General features: G+C 45.4%; 1 protein-coding gene and 1 long non-coding RNA gene across 5 annotated transcripts in view; one reads left to right on the top strand and one right to left on the bottom strand.

Moving 5' to 3' along the window:
* The first annotated feature begins 312 nt into the window (after positions 1 to 312).
* On the top strand, positions 313 to 2,681 carry LOC306839294. The gene is made up of 2 exons (XR_013781175.1): positions 313 to 2,614; positions 2,647 to 2,681. It is a non-coding gene; the product is annotated as an uncharacterized lncRNA (long non-coding RNA).
* phf14 (PHD finger protein 14) overlaps positions 1,088 to 20,654 on the bottom strand; it is a 68,043-nt gene continuing 48,476 nt past the window's right edge. For 3 of the 4 annotated variants that reach the window (XM_079367900.1, XM_079367898.1, XM_079367901.1), the window contains exons 17-18: positions 16,516 to 16,639; positions 1,088 to 2,986 (exon numbers count right to left, since the gene is read on the bottom strand). In XM_079367900.1, coding sequence (XP_079224026.1) covers positions 2,909 to 2,986; positions 16,516 to 16,639 — 202 coding nt within the window. In that variant the 3' untranslated portion in view covers positions 1,088 to 2,908. The remainder of the gene's footprint in view (positions 2,987 to 16,515; positions 16,640 to 20,654) is intronic. The other variant, XM_079367899.1, reaches the window with a different exon arrangement.

Raw genomic sequence — 20,654 nt, 5'->3', positions numbered from 1 at the left:
CTGTCTAAACTGTCTATCAGAGTTTTTCCATTCAGACTCATTTATACGCCGATGCAGCGGGAGCAATCCTCCCGTCCTCCGTCCCACTTGAGCTCAGCTGTACACGTCACAGGAAAAAAATACCCTCAAGAGTTTTATTTTGAAACTGACCGGACGCTTCTCTTGCCTGACTTCCTGTCGTTCTGTTCTCTGCCCTGCATGACGTGTGCCATGATGACGTTACATACTGAGCGTTACTCTGGCTTTAAATGAAACGTGAAGTCACTTTTCTTTCCCTTTATAAAACAAATCAAACTTTGTCATGTTGGTGAAAGTCTGTGAGACGCTTCATTGTTAAACACGGAGACTCAGTGAAGGACACGGCGAGCGTGGTTTTGACAGTTCAGATTTATTGGCACTTTAAGGGTAACTCCAGATCAGCTGTGAGCGGCTGACAGAGCTTTGACCTGAAAGTAGTCTCCGGTCGATTCTCTCTGATTCCAGTCATCTTCACTTTCAATGATTTTATATCTGAGATCAGATCAGGTGCGTCCGCGATCAAATGAAACCTTTTTTCTGAATCTTTTGTTTGAAATCCCACAAATGTCAAATGACCTTCTTTAACCCTTTGTTGGTCACAGCTTGTCTTTGATGCAGAGGGTCTGTTTGAACGTTCCCTTCAGGCTCCTCTCAGCAACAGATCTGTTCCTTCCTGACAAACAGCATCAACTACTTTGAGCATAATGATTGAAGTGTTTTTTCCTTTCATACATTCGCTGCGGTCTGTGTCCATGTGTGTTTTTCTTTAGTTAGCATCTTTTGAAAAAAACTACTCAGTGAGAAGAGAATCGGAACAAGGACGACGACCATCGTCTTTCTCTTGAGCACGCCGCCTTTTCTCTGCAGCCGCTCCGAGCGCTCAAGTTAAGAAGTTTGAAAAGTCAAAGAAACAAGCTCATTGCATGTAAGATGATCTGAAATGAACTTCTGTTTGGTCGTTTTTCAGAGAGCTGGACCAAAGACTTCCAGCAGGTCAAAGAAAACGATTCAAAACAACCCCAAACTAATCAGACTTTACAACCTGTGTAGATACAAACTATGAGACACAAACATTGAAATGATCTTTAAAAGAAATACAACAAAGACATTTGTTGGCATGTAACATTTGAAGGGGAATCTTTGCAGCTTTAACACCGGGACAGTTTTGTCAGATTTAAGGGTTTTAATGGCTTTGAGGTAAAAAAAAAAAAAAAAAAAAAAAAAAGTAGATTTCTCGAACTGGCAGCAAAATGCATCTCGCAGAAGTACGGTTTGGTACAGTGAACCTTGAACTTGCTTGTGCGCCTCACATCACCAAATCACAGCCGCGTGACAACAACATAGACGGCCAATAAATAAAACAAAGAAGAAGAAGGTGACACAGGACATAAAGATCAGTGATTCTTAGCAGCTCCGCTTTCAAATGGCTCAGCTCTGTGCGTTTGTGCTTCATCGCCGCTGTCGCACAGGAAGTGAAGATTTGTTTTCTTTTTTTAAACCAATCAACGGACTGCGTTGTGTCCAGCTCCAAACCTTCAGGGTGGAATGGTGGCTAAAAAGTAGGACGCTACGGGTCAGAGCCAAACATCGATTCAACACGTCCGCACTTTATGATTCCTCATGATCAGCACGAGGGCAACATGAGCAGAAGTTTATTAGTCTATAAGACGTTAACGGCTGAATAAAAGAAGAAAACTGAGTTAATGTTCAGTCCTGCTCTTTGTCTTTTTCAGGGGAATGAATCAAACATATTCCTGCCCATGAGCCGCGTGTCTCATTAAACTGAGTCACCATGTGATCTCCACTCAGCGAGTCCGACAACATTTCAGAAAAGATTCCTACTGAGGGTTTTTTTTTTTTTTTTTTTGAGACAATGTGAAAGTAATCTCTTAAATTCCAGTTGATGGAATCGATTGTGGATTTGATTGGACGAGAATGGATTGAGTGTCCAACACTCATCACTGATGATGAGTCAGGTCTGTGTTTTCTGCACAAAGAAAAGGATCTAATCCTTTTTGAGAACTTTCCCGTCTATTACATCTGTGGACTTTTCAAATAAAGCTGCAGCCATTATACAGCCTGATCCATGGCCTGCAGCAATCTAATGGAGAAATATACCACTCATGTTTTTCTACCTATTGAGCCATTAGGGCCCCCAAAAAATGTCAAAATGCTGCCCAGGTTTAAAAACAAAGAGGATTCCCCTTTTAAAGTAGTGTAAAGCAAATTGATTTGGGGAACACAGAGCTTCACAAAAAGCACAACTGAAGCAACTAAGAAAATAAGTCGATATTCAAAGAAGGGAAGAGTAAAAAGATATACATGAATTATAAAAATAAAATCCTCCAGTCGGACGTGAAGTGAGGGGACAGTGGAAATCATCGGCCTCACGCCCGCTCGGCCAGCTTCACCTTGTAAACAGGACACTGAGGATACTCTGCATGGACTCTGATCATCGTAGTGTATGAAAATAGAATACGTGGAAAGTGTCATGGTTAAACCGTGTGGCTGGGCGTTAACAGTCAGACGTGTGTCTCTGCTGTAGAAGAAGCACAGTGCTGTGTGTGTGTGTGTGTGTGTGTGTGTGTGTGTGTGTGTGTGTGTGTGTGTGTGTGTGTGTGTGATGAGGATGTCTGACGTCTGTCCAGCTCTGTTCATAAAAAGTACAAACTCTATCTTTGAATCTAAAGGTATCACAGTTTAAAATGTCTTCTCTAAAATACACCTCTTGTTAAGCTATGTGTAGCGCTCTAGGCTAGCTGCTGGCTGTGTTTGAACTTTGGGAGGCTAGTAGAAAGTTACGTGTGCTGTACGTCTGGACAGAAATGCTGTGATCGGAGGTGGAGCCTGGGAGAGGGCCGTGTGTGTGTCTGCGTCCTCTCGCTCAGGTTCAGTTGGGGATCTCCTGCTCTGCCGTCTCCTCTTTCACAGAGTCCTCTTCCTCCAGCTGCTCGTCCTCCTCTTCCTCCTGCAAACACACGGCACGTGGCACTGTCAGGTCACAAACAGCTGAAGAGTCAGGATGGCTTCATGACACACTTCACATACATGAACACAGTACCAGTGTTAAATTCACACCACGATAAACCTTTGAGGATAAACCTGAACTTTAAAAAAACTCGGGTTTTTTTAAACCTGCATTTTTATTCTTTTTTTTTTTTTTTCTCTATATGACTTCATTTTGATTTTTCATGCATAACTTGCTTCAAATTCAAATTCAAAAAACTTTATTTGTCCCCGGAGGGCAATTCAAGTCTACCACCTACCAACCTTTAAAAAGGCTGTATTCACTGCACTACAACATTAGTGGGCACTACACCATATCAAACCACATCAAAGTACACGAGTGCTTAAAGTCGATTCCCCCCCACCCCCCCGTTTGAAGCCTCTTGACTCTGTTAACAAAACTGTTCATATTATCTCGAAGAAGCACATACTGTAAATATGAGCAGATGAAGCCTGAGTGACGTCACCCGTCTGTTCCTGCAGGGGGCGCTGGAGGCTCATCAGCAGCCGCCGCCATGTTGGAAATCCTGTCTCAGTCTAACTTTCAGTCAAGCTCACGACAGGCTGAGAGCTGAGGCGGGTTTTAAACCTCTCAAAGAACCGTAACGTCCCGCCCACCTGTCAATCATGTCAGCTACGTGCTTTACTATGGATGACAAGTCTCGTACATGAAATCAACACGGAGCAGAGCCCCCCCCCCCCCTCCCTCTGTTAAAAAAAAAATCTGCTCTCTGTTCATATTTTTAAGGATTGTTCGCTTCGAGGATCCGTAGCACTGGAGCTCATGCACAGAAGAGGAGGAAGAGAAAGGTGCACGGTGAAGGTGGAACGACAACGTCTGCTTGAAATGCTTTTCAGTTTTCTCCCTTTATTTGGGCTTTCTTCTTCTGCCTTCATTTAGAGCTCGAGGACCAAGGACAGTCAGACATCAGGGAGACATAGCGGGGAGGGACATATGGGAAAGGAGCCACAGGTGGGATTCGAACCTGTGACGCACACTTGAAGGGTCATAACCTCTGTACGTGGGGATCCTGCCCCAAGTGGTTTCCACTGAACACAAGTTTGTACATCTTGTATCTTCATTTTCCAGCTTTAATGGCATGAAAAGGTTTCATAATTTGATACGTGTTTATTAGTGTTGATACATTTTTCAGAGTGAGGAAGCATTTTCTAAAACACCATTTCACTTTTCAACACATCTTTAAAAATCACAATATTGACAACTTATTAAAGACAAAAAAAACAAACCCTCTCCAGATTTGAAGAGCGCGTCCTGCACCCGACACAAAGACAGTGACACTCAGAGAGCAGGAGTCACGGCGGGCCAGGCGAGGAGCCGGCTGATTTAGCAAAGCAGACAAAGTGAAAGTGACAGTGGCGAGAGCTGCAGCGGTGATTAAACGACTCTGACAGACACAATTATCCTCCCTCCAGAGGTTAATGAACACATCTACACAGCAGAATGTGCGACGGCCAGGTGAGGAGTCCTGCAGCCGGCCGACAGGCAACGTGAGCTCTAATTCTCTGTCAGTCACACTTCCTCTCACACTCACACTCATCCAGCTCAAATCTGCTCCGTGCAGATATCCAATGTTTGGACTTCAAAACTTCCACATAAAACAAAAAAAACATATTGTAAGCGATCCCCATGGCAACAGTGTGAAATACTGCGCCTGGTCCCCGACGAGAGGCTTGCTAATTAAAATAAACAAAATACATCTGCTAACAAAAGTCTGAAGCAGACTCTGAACATGGCTGTCTGTGTTTTTCAAAATAAAACAACTCTCTCTTCTTTGAACTGAACACCTTTTTAAAGATTCTTACGCTTGCATTTATATATAATAAAAACATTTTCTGTGTAAATGTATTGTGATTATAAGTGTGAAGATGCAAGGAGCTCTGAGGCCAAGCATGCACACGATGGTTGATTTAGTTAGCATGTTTAACAGCAACGTTTAGTATAACAGAATCCCAACATGAGTCAAGACTTTGACTGGTTTTGAACCTGCCTGCTACAAACTATTATTAAAGCCAGTATGTCGTATGTACTGCTGATTTCTGGCCTTGCAGGAGTAAACAGCAGCGACAGAGCAGCGTCCACTTACAGTCTGAAAAAAGCTGATTTTGATTTTCATGATTTTAAGAATCAAAGAAGATCTCTGATGCTTCTTTGTGTGGTTTGGTCTGATTGTGATTATTCACCTTGTTACGGTGGCTGTCGCTGGTGCTTTGCATTGTGGGAAACAGATTGTGAGGGAGACCGGTCTGGTGCATCCGGGGTATTCTATGCATGCTGCAGATCTCATCGTGCGTACTGGCCGAATCAGAACACACGACGAACACAGTGAGCTCGATCAGTCTGTCGTCTTGTGACTTCCACTGCGTTCACTCGAGTCGCCAACCAGCACTTTCTGTTTTCACCATGTGGAGTTTGATATCCTGCCTGCTGCTGGTACAGGACCTGAAGACCGAGCAGAGCCCGCCTCCTCGTGTCACGTTTTCTTGCACCTAATGAAAAGAGGCTAAAAAGTCAGCTTTGCGTTGCGCAGTGAAGCGGCTGCTGCTGCTGCCATACACAAAGAAGGAGGGTGAATTTTCAGCATCTCCAGGTTGTGTGATCGTGGCGGCTGCACATGCTGTCATGCATGTCTGTGACATAAAATGAAATCTGGACTTTAAGACTGCTGGTATGTTGTTTGCACTGGTTTGACTGGTACAGTAGCATCCTCATGATCAGAAAAGGCCAACACTTCTAAATGTCTCCTGCAGTCAGTTTAAGATCTAAAGAATCCTTCCAGACCTTTCACCGAGTCCAGCTGCCTTCTGGATCAGGCCTGGATGACTGACATGGACTCAAAGAGTGAAGAGTCTGGTTGAGAGTTTAAACATCATGTAAATATCTACATGAAAAGATGGAAACGATATTTAAAGAGTCAGGATATAAAACGTGAAATTTGCAAGTGAATTCAATGTTATTGTTTCTTTCCTGTTATTGACATTTGGATGGTTATGAATTCTTTCAGAAAAAAAAAATGTTTTTGCAAAAACAAGCACTGAGCAAAGGCACCCAGATCTCCACTGACCCTTCACACACCCTGCACCCTCACTACACCCTGCTGCCTTCAGGGTGCAGGTACAGGGCACTCCCACTGAGGACAAAGATGGCCAGCTCCAGCTTCCTCCCCACCTCCATCCGTCTGTTAAATGGCTGACTGTGACTGTGATCACTTTCTTTTACCACTTAATTTATCACTTAGTTTACGCCCTTTTAATCTATTGTTGTTTTTAAGCTATTTATTAGGGACTTCATGACCAATCAGAATTTTTAAAGTGTGAATGTTGTGTTGTGTCTTGTGTTCTGTACTGGCGCTTTCCCTGCAATGAAGTTCCTAACGGATAAATAAAGTTCATTTGAATTTGAATTTGAAAAGGATTAGAAGAATGAGTCTCGTCTCTTTCTCCCAAGTAATTTGGATCTTTTGTATCATAACGTCACAGAAAGGTGATGTTGTTCGTCAAATGTTCAGTTCTGATGCATCAAATCGACCAGTCTGTTCAGCCAGTTGTGTTTCAGAGAACTTGAACTCGGTGTGTAAATCCTTAGAAGACCACGATGATGCTGCCTGTAGTCATTAGAAGTGGAGAAAGTGTCCTGGTTGCCATGTTAACTTCATGAAAGTATGACGGAGACACACACACAGGCTGATTAAAGCTAATCACGGATGTACTGGGGGCCACCATGATAAGTGGAAACCACTCGACCCACTTACAGGAACAACATGGGGGGTTGGAATCATTACGGGAAATGACTGAACTTTAATAGTGATGAGAAAACTGTGGAGGAAAGTCCTGAGGAACTTACCGGAAATATTTCATACTCTGTGTTTTCAGATATGTGTCAGACATCCCGGGATGAAGACGAGCCGAGCGCTAAATAAATCCCATGTGGACGACGTGTGCAGCTATTTGCAGACGTTGTTAAAGCATGTGTGGAAGCAGTAAATGAAGGTTAGGGTTAACGCAAAGGACGGCTCGTACATCATCTCTTTACTAACAGGAACCTTGTCGCTGTCTCCGGAGCCGTCTTGATATGCGGTCTCGCCGGGGGAAAGAATGTGCTACTTTTTCCTGAGCTCTGGATACTTTGAGGCGTCGGTCCACGGGGCTGATATAAATCGAGCTGCGGGGTGACACCTCATGAACTCCGCCGTCGTATACATTCCCGCCATCCACCAAATCTCCCTGACAAGCCTGCCAATTTTCCAATTACCTGTGGCGCCATCCGTTATCAGAGGGCCGGTCAGCTCTTAAATGGGAAACAAGAGGTGGGGAGGGGCCAGAGCATGCTAACTATCTCATAAAGCCCGAGAGGTGCCTCCTCTGATTTAGTGCGCGTCCCTGAGGAGAGGGCTGACACCAGGCCTGCTGGCCTCTTGGGGCCTTCACAGGATTCCTCTGCTCTTTATCCTCCTCACTCACTGCAACCCCTCAGCCACCCATCACTCCTGCCTCCGCCTCAAGGAGCAGACGGGGGTCGTTGGTATTATCCTGCTGTCTGTCTGCCTGCAGAGCCCCCCCCCCCCCAAAGCGAGGAGAGACGCAGCCCAATCTCCATTTGTTTTCATGTTGCTGGGTTTTTTTGTTTGAGTGAAATGCAGCTCTTAAAGTGACACTACAGCAGAAAATTGCCCTCCCCGAGTGCCCACTCCTCATTTATCTGCCCTCACACTCGGAGCTTGTGGAGTGAGTCTGCAGAAAGTGTGTGAGCGGCGTGCAATTTAAATGTCACAGAGACGGAGAACACGAGCGTGTTCATCATTTCTTGAAATGCACATTTCACCTCGGATAAGTTGTCGGTGGAGAGAAGCACTTCCTGTCAGAGTGTGTCAGAATCTGTGCTGCCATCTAAAGAGGGATTCAAGCTGTTTAAGAAGTGGACGCATTATTTAAAGCTGAATTCACTCATGTCATGTTTGACACATGATCTTGCCTTTTAAATATTAAATTGTAAATACTTTGTCAAACATCTGAGGAGCAGCATTGATAGGTAATCAGGGTTTTTTTTTCATGTATGGTGTCCAGCTAGCTGCGACGTCTTCTGCTGTTTAGTGCAGCTGGTTTCTTCCCCAGATGACAAAAACACAAAGCTGAAGAGCGATGATGTCATACAGGAAACATTTTACACGTGGAGAAAAGCTAAAGCTCAAATATGTCAACACTGCCATCAACCAATCGAGTGTCTCCAACACTGCCATCAACCAATCGAGTGTCTCCAACACTGCCATCAACCAATCGAGTGTCTCCAACACTGCCGTCAACCAATCGAGTGTCTCCAACACTGCCGTCAACCAATCGAGCGTCTCCAACACTGCCATCAACCAATCGAGTGTCTCCAACACTGCCATCAACCAATCGAGTGTCTCCAACACTGCCGTCAACCAATCGAGTGTCTCCAACACTGCCGTCAACCAATCGAGTGTCTCCAACACTGCCGTCAACCAATCGAGCGTCTCCAACACTGCCATCAACCAATCGAGTGTCTCCAACACTGCCATCAACCAATCGAGTGTCTCCAACACTGCCGTCAACCAATCGAGTGTCTCCAACACTGCCGTCAACCAATCGAGTGTCTCCAACACTGCCGTCAACCAATCGAGTGTCTCCAACACTGCCGTCAACCAATCGAGTGTCTCCAACACTGCCGTCAACCAATCGAGTGTCTCCAACACTGCCATCAACCAATCGAGTGTCTCCAACACTGCCATCAACCAATCGAGTGTCTCCAACACTGCCATCAACCAATCGAGTGTCTCCAACACTGCCATCAACCAATCGAGTGTCTCCAACACTGCCGTCAACCAATCGAGTGTCTCCAGGAGCAAACGGGAAGCAGGGCTGCTGTGGACGTGTCCTGACTGTCTCTTCTGGTTTGTTACGTTTTTACCTCCACACACTGAGGAAGGATGAGCTCAGGCTTTGATCATGACAAAGCTTCTGTTTGACTCTTTTCTACTTCTCTGTGTTGAATGAGTGTGTAAAGTGTTACACTACGACGCATACATCAGATGACTGAGCGGTGGTTTTGTGTCTGTCCTGACTCAAATACACTTTAAATAAATAAATCAATAAATGAAGGATCCCAAAGTTTAAATAAAAGATGTGCACTAAGAGAGAAGGAAAAATTCAGACTCATAACATCTGGAAGTTTCCTTGAACGTCAATAAAAAGTCTCCCTGTAGTTAAAGTAACGAGGCTCAACGTCGGGCAGTGAAATGTGTTTGTATATTAAAGATAAGGATGTTTCTGCATTGATTCATGCAAACACTCATATTTACAGATTTATATTTCACTGGGTGGAAATATAAAGACACAATGATTTCAAATGAAAAATGTGTATAAAGTATGAAATAAAAAAAAAAGCAGATGTATTCATACAAACCAAAGTGTGTCTCTGTGTTATGAATCATTTGAGCACGTTTTTAGAAGCCGATGGAGACTGTGAGGTGTGGACCTCACAGGTTCAGCTGTGGAGACGTGTTTCGCATCAGTGGCCCCGACGGGAGATTTTTGTTTTTAGACCCCCCCACACCCAACCTCGAAAGAGCCCGCAGGAAGTGATGGGCTCTGGCATTGTGGGATTTCTCCATCAGGTCCCTCCGGGGAGACGAAGAAGAAGAAGAGGAGGAGGAGGAGGGTGGGTTTGTTGTCACCGCTCTCCTTCCATAGGCTGGCAGGCGCCTCTGGCTCTCACATATACATGTATGATAATGAAATGCCACAGTTTGCATTCTGGTTGGGGTCGGCTTTTTTTTTTTTTTTTTCAAAGGGCAGGAGCAGAACGCCGTCGACACGTCACGTGGAGGAAGAGGAGGAAGGAACAGAACACGCATTAGGAGGCAACAAAGAGCAGCACAGAGAGACCTCCCCAAAACACACACACACACACACACACACACACAAGTCGTACATTCAACCTCATAAAGTGGGATTAGAGCAGACTGTAAAGGAATCCTAATGTACAACACAGCGTGCACTTTAATAAGCTTCCCCTTCTTTATCGAGCCTCGACAGTCCTCAGAAGAATTAGCCGTTAATTAGTGTGACTGATTCTCTTATCCTGTTTTCTGCTTTCTCTGTGTTTATTTATGAGTGTGTGTTACACTGCGCAGCGTGTGTATGCACAAGACGCTCGGCTCTATAGCGTCTCCTCGCCTTTGATGGATCCCCACACACACACACACACACACACACACACACACACACTTACTGTGAGATAAATGTTCAGCTGCACTGATAATAACGCAATCCTGCACGTCTCTGTGCAACCTTACAAACATCAGGGGAAGGAACGAGCACCAGGCTTTTATGTAAGTGGAAGTCAACCGGAGCAGATGTGAATCCAAACTTCCACGCTGCACAATTTGAATTTAATTCTTCAGTTGATCAAACATCTGTTTGTCACAACTGGCTCAAATAATGCTAAACAGACTTGAGCTTGAATATTTCGGACTTCTCTCGGGCCTCGTTCACGTTGCACCTCCAAATCACATTTTTAGCACGTCCAGATTGTATGTACCGTAGTTTTTTGGGTTTTTTTGGACACAAAAAGCCAGATGAGATCAGATTTTTACAGATCTGATCCACGCTGGTTTCAACAGAAAGGTTATCGCTCTCGTCTTTACTTTAAGGGCTTCCATCACATGCTGCGTCTTTAGCGTCCACATTCATACGCTGACAAAGCAGCAGGAGCAGCTCGGGGGTTAAGTGTCCTAGGGACACATCAGACATGTGGCTACAGGAGCGAGGGATCGAACCCTTAACCTTTTCTGTTTTCCTTCATTCCTGTGTTTTGTTCCATTGACAACATGAAGTGATTTCATAGACTTTATTTATCCTGCTGTTATGTCAACTGTGATCTCTCAGCACGTGTCAGGATCAGCAGGTCGGCTCGTTCTCCCGTTTCCCATTAAAATGTTCAACCGTTAATAACATTTACTGCAGACAATTCCACATTTAGTAAACAGAAGCAATTTCCTCTATGTGTGTGTGTGTGTGTGTGTGTGTGTGCAGCACTGTGTGTGTCCACGGTGTGTTAAAGTGTCTCCGTGTGTGCGCTGGCGTCTTGTCGCACTTCAAGAGATGACACAATTGCAGCGGGTCATAAACAGCGGCTTCATTAGCCTGTACGGGCGCTGCGTTACGCGCTACATTTAACCACCTCTGCCCCCGTCTCACTCGCCCCCCCCACGGCTTCCACAAACCTCAGAGCACAATTAAATTTCATGACTGCGCATATTTGCAATTCCCATTTCATTTATTACAAAGGGCATTCTTTAACGTCCTCTTTTCTCTTCCTGGAAACGTATTTCCATTTTAGTGAGGCGTGACCGATGGATACGGAGGAGAAGTTACCAGGCAACACCTAATTTAATCAGAGTGAAATTCACAAGCAGCTTCTGCTTTTTATCAGCCGGTCAGACGGCCACAGACGCTGGCTGGCTGCCTTCTCTCTGATTCCTGTTTGAAACATTAAGAATAAAGCCCGGCGTCATAAAGAGGTGTGAGTGCTTCTGAGCAGCTCGTGTTTCTCTGCTTTGATCCTGAACGAGGATGAAAACACACATCGGTGTTTCATGAGAGGAGGAGAGGCACTGAACCTGTTTTACATAACGTGCACGCTGGAAACAGACGCTGCAGCCTCTCCTCTGTTACCCTTTAGCATCAGGAATCGAACCTGGAACCTGTACCTTTTTTTTTTTTTTTTTTTTTTTTTGGAGGGATCTCGTAACCCCATTCTTTCTGTTTAGTGACCCCCATTTTGGGAGTTTCAAGACGATAAATTCTCTCAGGATCGACACTCTGGGGCCTCCCGTGTGGTGAGTGGATTGTTTGCTGCACCTGCAGACGTCTTTTCTTAGAAATGAATGAAAAGCTGCATACAATATTGCATACAATAAATGAGAGCTGAAATGCTTTTAAAAGACACATCAAACAGGAAACAGAATGTTTTTACACGCACAGGTCCTTTATCTGCATGCAGAATATATGAAGGTTATTCCTCCACATCTTCAGGGCAAAAGTTTCCCTTTACACGGCTGTGGGGATTTCACGACAGAGCTGTTAAACTAAAGTTAAGGATGTATATTTATTGTAGAAAGTGTTGTGTCTCCATGCAGGAGGCCATTAGCATCCAGCGTGCTTTCCACCCACGCAGCGCGCGCGCGCGGGGGGGGGGGGTTATCTTAACGAAGGCCGGTGGAGCTGCTGCTCATGTCGGCCTGTTTATGGTCATAAAATACTGAGGGTGGTCTCATGTACGCCCCGCGCTAAGAGGGTTATTAAAATGAGCCAGGTCCAGAAAAATGGAGTGCCGAGGCCACCGGGGACCCGCGCTGCAATCACACACTCCTGTTTACGCCACAAATTGGCCCCTGAGAGGCGCACGAGCGTCTGCAGCGCCTAGTTAAAGTGATTGAGGTGACTCCCAGCCATCGATTTTCTCTTCGTCTTGGGCGTCCCGCCTGGCCACCCTTGACCATGTCCTGTGCTCCCTGCAGGCTACTTTAGCTACAGCTGCCCCTGTTTAGCCGCCGCCTGCCGTCTGTAAATCACATTAAACTGTGGTTAAACTTCGGCCACGTTCAGGAGACAGCCCTCATCGATGAGGCGATCTCGCTCTAAGCATTTCATAGGCCCGAGTAAAAGCCGCGACTCATCGATCGCTCAGTCCTCACGGCTTTAAGTGAAACTTGAATACAGATCAGACAAAGTAAGGAGCAAAAAAAGAAATAAACTCTAATCACACTCAGGGATTAATCTTCATTCCATGAATGCAGCGATGATACTGATTAAACCAATCACAGTGCTAATGAAAAAAACGCCTCATTGAGAGCTGAAGAAGAGGCTAAAGGTGAGATTTCTGCCACGAGATAGTCGGTAAAAACACATTCCCCGTGCCTCGCTCAGAGCGCCTCATGAGTAATGATGCCTATTTTTCTTTCAATTTTCCTCGATATAGTAAAGCCAGCCGAGTGTGACACTTCATTAAGCTAATTAGGCTAACTTAATTACAGTCTTTCACAGGTCAACTGATGAAGCTTCTGATTGATGGCGCCGCTTGTAAAAGGTAATCTTCGCCTGAACGTCACGAACGAGCATCAGCGGCTACAAACATCAATAATTACAAACACTTAAGCCTCATAAACAGGCGGCAGAGGAAACAGGCTAACGCTCTCCTTACTGTCACATGTACACAAACAGACACGAACGCTCCCGTGGGCGTGGAAGGACTTCAAATACGAGCCGCTTGCTGAGGAGGCGTCGGCCCGTGGCTGTGCAGGAAGTGGAGAAAATGAACGTTTCACACGCTGTAATTTCAACAGTTGCAATCCTTTTGATGACAACACATGGAAGAGCAGCTAAAGTGCTGCATCCCACACAAGTTCACACAGCCGACTACTTTAAACACCGCCGGAGCAACTTTAAGAGCTTTTGGCATTTCAAACCTTTTATCAAAATCTTCTGCTTTCTGATTCAGCGTGTAGCTCAGCAGGCCGGGCGGCGCTGCAGGGGTGTAAATAAAAGCTTTAAACAAGCGGCGCCTGGCACGCTAACAGGCTGGAATTAAAGGCCGTCCGTATATTACAGCCGGGCTGTCACTTTATTACTGAAATCAATTCAACGAGGGCCCGTGGAGACAGCGGGAGGGATGTGGCCTTGGTCAGAGCGAGGTTTATCTAAACCGAGCAGCCTGACAGAAACACACAGTCTATAATGAACTCCAGCTTGTCTAATAAAGCCTTTTATTGGCCCTTTGCACAAAAGGAAACACGCCTGCAACGGCACCGACGACCGGCTCGAGCATGCTCCTGCAAAACTGTAAACCAGCAGCCACAAACATCTCAACAATACAAGCCAATCAACAGGACTGATTTTCTGTTCGCAGGTCGTCACAGACAGAACCAGGGACGACGAGACAAGCAGAACCAGCAGCACCTGATTTGGGTTTATGAATGTTGGTTTAACACCAGCAGTAAATATGTGCACGCGCTTGCAGACTCATCTGCACACACTGTCAATGATTCCTCTTCCTTCTCCATGACCTGCATCTTCCAGCGCCCGGTTCCATGACCTGTTAGTTCTCCCTGATGGACACAGGGTACCAGGGTTCTGCTGAGAGCCGCTATCATTGATACTGTGAATTTATTGCAAGAAAAAGTGCCCAAAGATGACCAAAGTATCCACGTCTTAAATCAGTTTACTGAACAAAGTCGTAATTCAAACATTATCAGGTTTGTCCACAAGAGAGGAAACGAGCTGTGGCTGCAGGGTGGTGCTGTGTTGCCTCAAAGCGAGGAGGTTCCTGGTTCAGATCCCTGTCGGACAGGAGCCTCTCTGTGTGGAGTTTGCATGTTCTCCCCATGCATGGGTGGGTTCCCCCCTTTGGGTGCTCCTGCCCGTGGGTGTGCTACCCCGAACAGTAGAAGTGGTATAGATAATGGCTGGATGGACATAACAGATGAAAGCAGCTGCAGACCTGCAACCTGTCTGTGAGGTTTAAAGGCTGTTTTTCTCTTTTGGGCCTGATGGATTGAAAGAACTGAGCTCACAGCATCCTTTCTGTAACGTTGACAGATATGTTTATATAACCAGTCAGAGCCCAGAATCTGCAGAAGTCAGAGACCAGGACTAAAATAAAAGACCTTGATACTTTTGCCTGAAGACGCGGAGAGACGTCGCTTGATGTAGCGGTGACATAAATGTTTTATAAAAAGAGAAGTGTTCTCTTCGTGTTGTTCTGGCTTCAAGAAAACCTCGGAGATCTTTTGAAATACACAAACAGGCTGCCGTTCAAACAAAGACATTAAAACTGTGGTCAGCATCAAACACTGTAAGATCCTCTGTGCTGCTTCCTGCCCCCCCCCCTCACAAGTCTCATACATCTTCCTCAAAGATAAGAGCCGTGGCTGCAGGGAGCTTTGACAAATCACTTCCTGCGCCGCTCCTTGCAGCAGACTGTCGTGCAGAGGAGTTGACCGCCAACTATCTCTGCCGGCAGCTGAATCTCAGCGGCTGCGATCAGGTAATATTCTGCACTTAATGCTGGCATTTAAGAAACACCCTCCCTCCGACAGGCAAAAACGGAGCACGGCTTGGCATTTAAAAGCAGATAATAAAACTTTCCTTAAATACAGCTCTCATCTCAGAGTGCTTTTTTGATGCCCTTAGTGGAGTCAATTATCTCCCCACACTTGCTATTACTGAGACACTCGGAGCACCGCGCGCCTTAAGAGGTCTGCACGCCGTGCTTTCTCAAAAATGTCACGTTGTAAACTGCCTCTCCAAACGCAGACCCTGCAACATTTCAAACGGCCTACCCGTGTTGGCTCCTTTCATCCATTTGTTGCTTAAACATACGTCTTTAACTTAAGCTGACAAGTGAAGATGCTTTTTGAAAAAAAAGGCATTCCTAACATACACAGGAGGAGAAACCTTTGAACGTGTTACAGTTCTTCAAACGAGCCGTCTTTGCTCATTAAAAGGAAATAAAAAAAACCTTCACACTTATTTGGCACGTCAGTGAAGAAAATGTTATCCTCCCGTCAGCGATGAAATGTCGCCGCGCTCCGAGGGCAGAGGGAGCTGAAGCTCGGAGGTTGGAACATTTGATGTTAACAAGTGGGAGGAAGGAGGAGGAGGATGGAAACTACTTCACAAGAAGAAGACAGAGACTCGTTTGTCTTTACAGTTAAAGCTCGGCGGAATAGAAGAAAATGAATAAATACAGTCAGCTGACTTCACTGAAAATGTCCAAACAACACCAATAACCACCACATGGATGTTGAGTTGTCTCGATCTAGAAGGGAATTTCATATATTGTGGCGGATATGATATAAAAGTACAAAACGTTTGCATACAGTGTTCGAGTAGATCTCTTCATCCTGCAGCCTCGGATCAAAGCAGAACCACTGAAGGAACCTTGTTTACGCGTCTATACGAGACGCTTTGGGTGACTGAGAACGCGTTGGCATCATCTCCATCGTCGGGTAGACCGGCAACATGCAGGTCCTCCTAAACGCACGCACGTTACACCACCAGTCAATGTGTAAGAGTATGTGGACTACAACAACAATGGCCGACTCCTGAGTTCTCCCAGGACGTGACTCCTTGCAGTAGTCGTCGTCGTCGTCGTATTCTGATTTGTGTGCGCGTCTAAACGCAGACCTTTATTTTAAGGGGTCAGTTTTCAGTTTTCATTTGTGTGAACGCGACCTAAAAGTTCTTCTACAAAAAAATAGCGTGTTAGCATCAAGCTAAATTACTAATATGTGCATCCGGGTCCTTCTGTGAGAAACTGAACCCCCCCGCCCTTTGGAGAAAATATATCAGCTGCCACTGAACACTCAAGTTACAGTATATGGACTCTCTTATTTCTAACAGTCCCATGATAGAGATCCCGACGCTAGCCACCACGAGCCGTACAGGATCTACACTCACCTTTGAGGAGGAGGTGTCACACTCCTGGCAGATCCAGCCGTACCCTGTCTGCTTGGGCGATTTCTTCAGCGGGGGGTCCAGACAGCCGAAGTGATAGCAGAGCCGGCACTCGTCACACCTGAGGGACGGACGGGAAGGCCTGGTGTTACTCCTCACATCAATAACAACAGTGACGAGCGGCTGTGATGGACGCTGACAGGGCGGCTCGTTGGCAGTCATGAGGCTTTGTTAATGCATTTTAAAGTTCCTCTAATCGCCGCAGCGCCTTGACCTCACACAGCCGCTGACTGTCTCATGGCTCACATCAGCAGGTAGATGAATAAAGGCCTTGTTAGTGTCAGCTGAAAGAGAGTACAAGGGGACAGGAAACACCGAAGACACCTTTAAGAAAAACATGCTGCTGCAGAAAGAAGACGACCGCCCTGCTGCTACACACAAGCTGAAAAGATTCAGCACATCACGTATTATACATTATATTATATTTATATTATTATCTATATAGTACAGGTTTTATAAAGTCGGTCTCACAGGTTCAGAGTGTGGGTCATTTCATCAACCTGCTCTCCTCCTGTGATGACATCACACCCACAGTTTTTTTTCTTTAAAGACGATTGAGTGAAAATTAGAAGATTTCAAAAATGTTTTCTTCTCATTTAAAAGACAGACCGCTTGGAAGAGCGTGTAGGACTCTTAAGCCGAGCTCAACTCTGTATGATTGTTTAAAAGTCGGGGCGGCGTGTCGGCTCACGCCGTATGACTGAATCATTTACGACACGTGCCCTTGACCTTGAGATTTAGGCGCGACCTGAGAGCAAAATCGGGACAGAGCATTAACAATAGTAAACAAACAAATAAAAGAGAAGGGAGTGGAAGTTGTTTTAGGATATAATAGAGTTGATGCAATTGTAGATATGCGGATACAAGAAAAGTGCTGCACTGACGATCGATGTCAAAACCGAAAAGACGAAAACCAAAAAACAAACGCCGCCGTCTGTATTTGTGCTCGACTTCTGCCTGACACAGTAATCATGTAACCGTCAACATCCTAAATATCCAACATGTTTGAAATGAATCAGCCTGCGAGCGTCGAGAAGGAAGAATCAGTGCAGTGTGAGGCGGGCTTTAAGGACGCCGTGATGTTTAAGGGTCAAAAAACACTTGAAAAGGATCCAGGGGGAGTAATTAGAATAATTTACAGTTTCATTTATTTACATTTATTCAATGATTAAATGTTTCATGGCCAACATTTATTCATATGGAGGGTTTGAAAAGTAGCTGCTGCTTCCTTAAAGGCTCAAATAGACATTTCTGTTCATCCATGAGCTGCTGTTGTCGTCTTCTCATTCGTACTAATAAAGGTTTGAAACCTTCACTTGGTGTGTCTCTCTCTGTTTCTTCAAACCGCTCACACATTGTCCTTCTTCCCTCAGTAATGGAGACGGATGGCGAGGGTTCAGGTTGACCTCCCCGGCTGTTAAGCTGTTATCAGATTTTCATTGGAGAATGTGAATCTCCTCATTGATTAGGACATAATTGGCTCTAATTGTGGAGTGTGTGTTTGTGTGTTTACTGGGGGGGGGGGGGGGGGGCTCTTGAAGGGCAGTCAGCCTCATAAATGATTAAAAAGAAAAGTCTCCTGTCTTTGGGCTGCAGTCACAGGTCAATCTACGGCTGGCTCTGATGCACCCTCCACTTTAATGTATTTGATGGTCAGTCGATGCTCTATTGACTCCCTCGGCTGATTCCTGCTGGAGGGTGTCTGACTGGCTCTGCTAACCGGAAATGTACTGAGACAGAATAAATCAAACACATTCTTATCCTGCAAATCAGCCCATTTATACAAAGTTTGACATGTAGTTTTTTTTGTTGTATAGTTCTTGTATGTTCTTCAGTATTAAATGAGTTAAAAGCAGGGTTGGTCATTTTCTCCAGACACACTTTTTTAAATTCTGATTGAAATGGTCTTTAGGTCCTGAGAGACATTAATAACTCAGGTTCTCTGAAAAAGGAATGACGGAAATCCGTCATCTGTAGCAGTTTGTAAGTCTGTAAAAACTTCGACCAATGTCTGCCACGAGGTGCCGATCTGACGAACCAATCACACGCCTCCCTCTCTCCCTGCTCGTTCTCTACCCGCTGCGTGCACGACGCACTCAAAGTGCGTCCCCGCTGAACGAGCCATGAGACCACATTGTTTCTACACAATGCAAGAGATGAGGCGAGGTCCGCTTCGTGCATGTAGGTGAGGGGGCGTGGCTTCAAAGGGAGCACAAAGAGATGGGCCGGGTGGAGCACTGAGGGAATGCTACGTTTCAAAATCATGCTAGTTTTAGAAAATGACCCACTCTGCTTTTAAAGCTACAGTGTGCTTCTTTTAAGATGATCATATCAGTTTCATGCAGAAAATGCAAATTAAAGGTGCAATATGATTTTAATAGAAATCTGTTTCCCCGTTAGAAGACAGTCCGGCTGTTTTTGAGGATCTAAATTGGTTCCATGCTAAAAAATTTCTCGATAGCTTTATTGTTTCAGCAGCCCTCCTCCCTGTCGATAAAATGATCCAGCTCAACGAATGATTCTTCCTCTCATTGTCCTCCTTCTTCAGTCTTTTCACGCCGTGCTTTAATGAAGAACATCATGAAATGAAATGAAAACACTCGGTCCAAGAAGCTGTCTGTGCATGATTTGTGTGTTTTGGATATCAGTTAATCGTCCTCGGCCGTGGAGCCAGCGTTGTGTTGGATGTTTGAGCCGAAAGAAATTAGTCAGTTTGATTGTTTGAGAGCCGATAAGATTCTTACACAGACACAATAAGGTGGACAGCAACCAAACTAACGTGACTCCAGTTGTTGCTGGATTGATCACCTTTTAGTGCACTTATGTAGAAAGGGAACTTCCGCCCATAGGGAAGACGCTGCAGCCATTACAGCCTGTTTCACAGCGGCCGACTGAGGGAAGGAATCAACTACATGGAGCACAATCAAATCTTCACCTGTTAGTCATTTAAAACCAAGAAATAAGAAAACAATTATAGCCCTCTGCTCAGGGCCGACACCAGCACATAAAACCACATCTGTAATTAAGAAGAATGATCTTGTAAATTAAGCAACAGAGCCAAAGTCTGTAGCACGTGAAGTTATGGCAGGAAGCCCACGGACAGAAGAAATGAAGAAATGAGAAAAGATATGAAATCATTCTGATATTAAAGCTTAAAGTGTTTACACGTTAGGCGAAGACGATTTACTGAAATCAGAGAAGACGTTTAATTGGCATCTTATGAGTTGCAGGAGAAGAAGCTAACAGCTGCTGCACATTAGCAACGATATGCAGAGGCTGGTGGAACGCTCTCTCACACACACACACACACACACACACACACACACACACACACACACACACACACACACACACACACACACACACACACACACACACACACACACACACACACACACACACACACACACACACACACACACACACACACACACACACACACACACACACACACACACACACACACACACACACACACACACACACACACACACACACACACACACACACACACACACACACACACAGCAGAGGATCTTGGATGGGCTGAGCAGGCATATCTGCCTGGGTAACGATGGGAATTTAAAGCGCCCTCCGGCCACCCAGTGAATAGAAGACAAATGACCAAAGTGTGTGTGTGCGCCGCTAATGAGCTCGCTCCTTTTGTTGCACACAAACCGCTCGATTGATTTCACACGAATCTGCAGCTAAGGAGAGGAGGAAGGAGCAAACTCTTCAGTTTCTCTGCTGGAGACTTTTGAAGAGCTTCCAGGCTCACAGGAGGGCTCGCTCGTTTTCCTCCGGCAACACCGTGACGCCCGCACGCACGCGCTCGCTAATTACTCCACCTTAATGAATCTTTTGTAATGTTTGCTGTGTATCTTTGAATTAAAGCAGTGCTCACTGATGCGGGTACATAGTTTTCTGTGTGTGTGTGTGTGTGTGTGTGTGTGATAATTCGCTCTTTAATCTTTATCCATCCATGCAAGGTGGGCACCAAGCTTCACTCACTACTTTGTCAACGCTAACCAGCTCAACATTTGGATGGTTACACATCTTCAAAGTGAGGGCCGATC

This window comes from Symphodus melops (assembly GCF_947650265.1).
Source record: "Symphodus melops genome assembly, chromosome: 18".
Classification (NCBI taxonomy): domain Eukaryota; kingdom Metazoa; phylum Chordata; class Actinopteri; order Labriformes; family Labridae; genus Symphodus; species Symphodus melops.
This window is presented reverse-complemented; position numbering and strand designations above follow the sequence as displayed.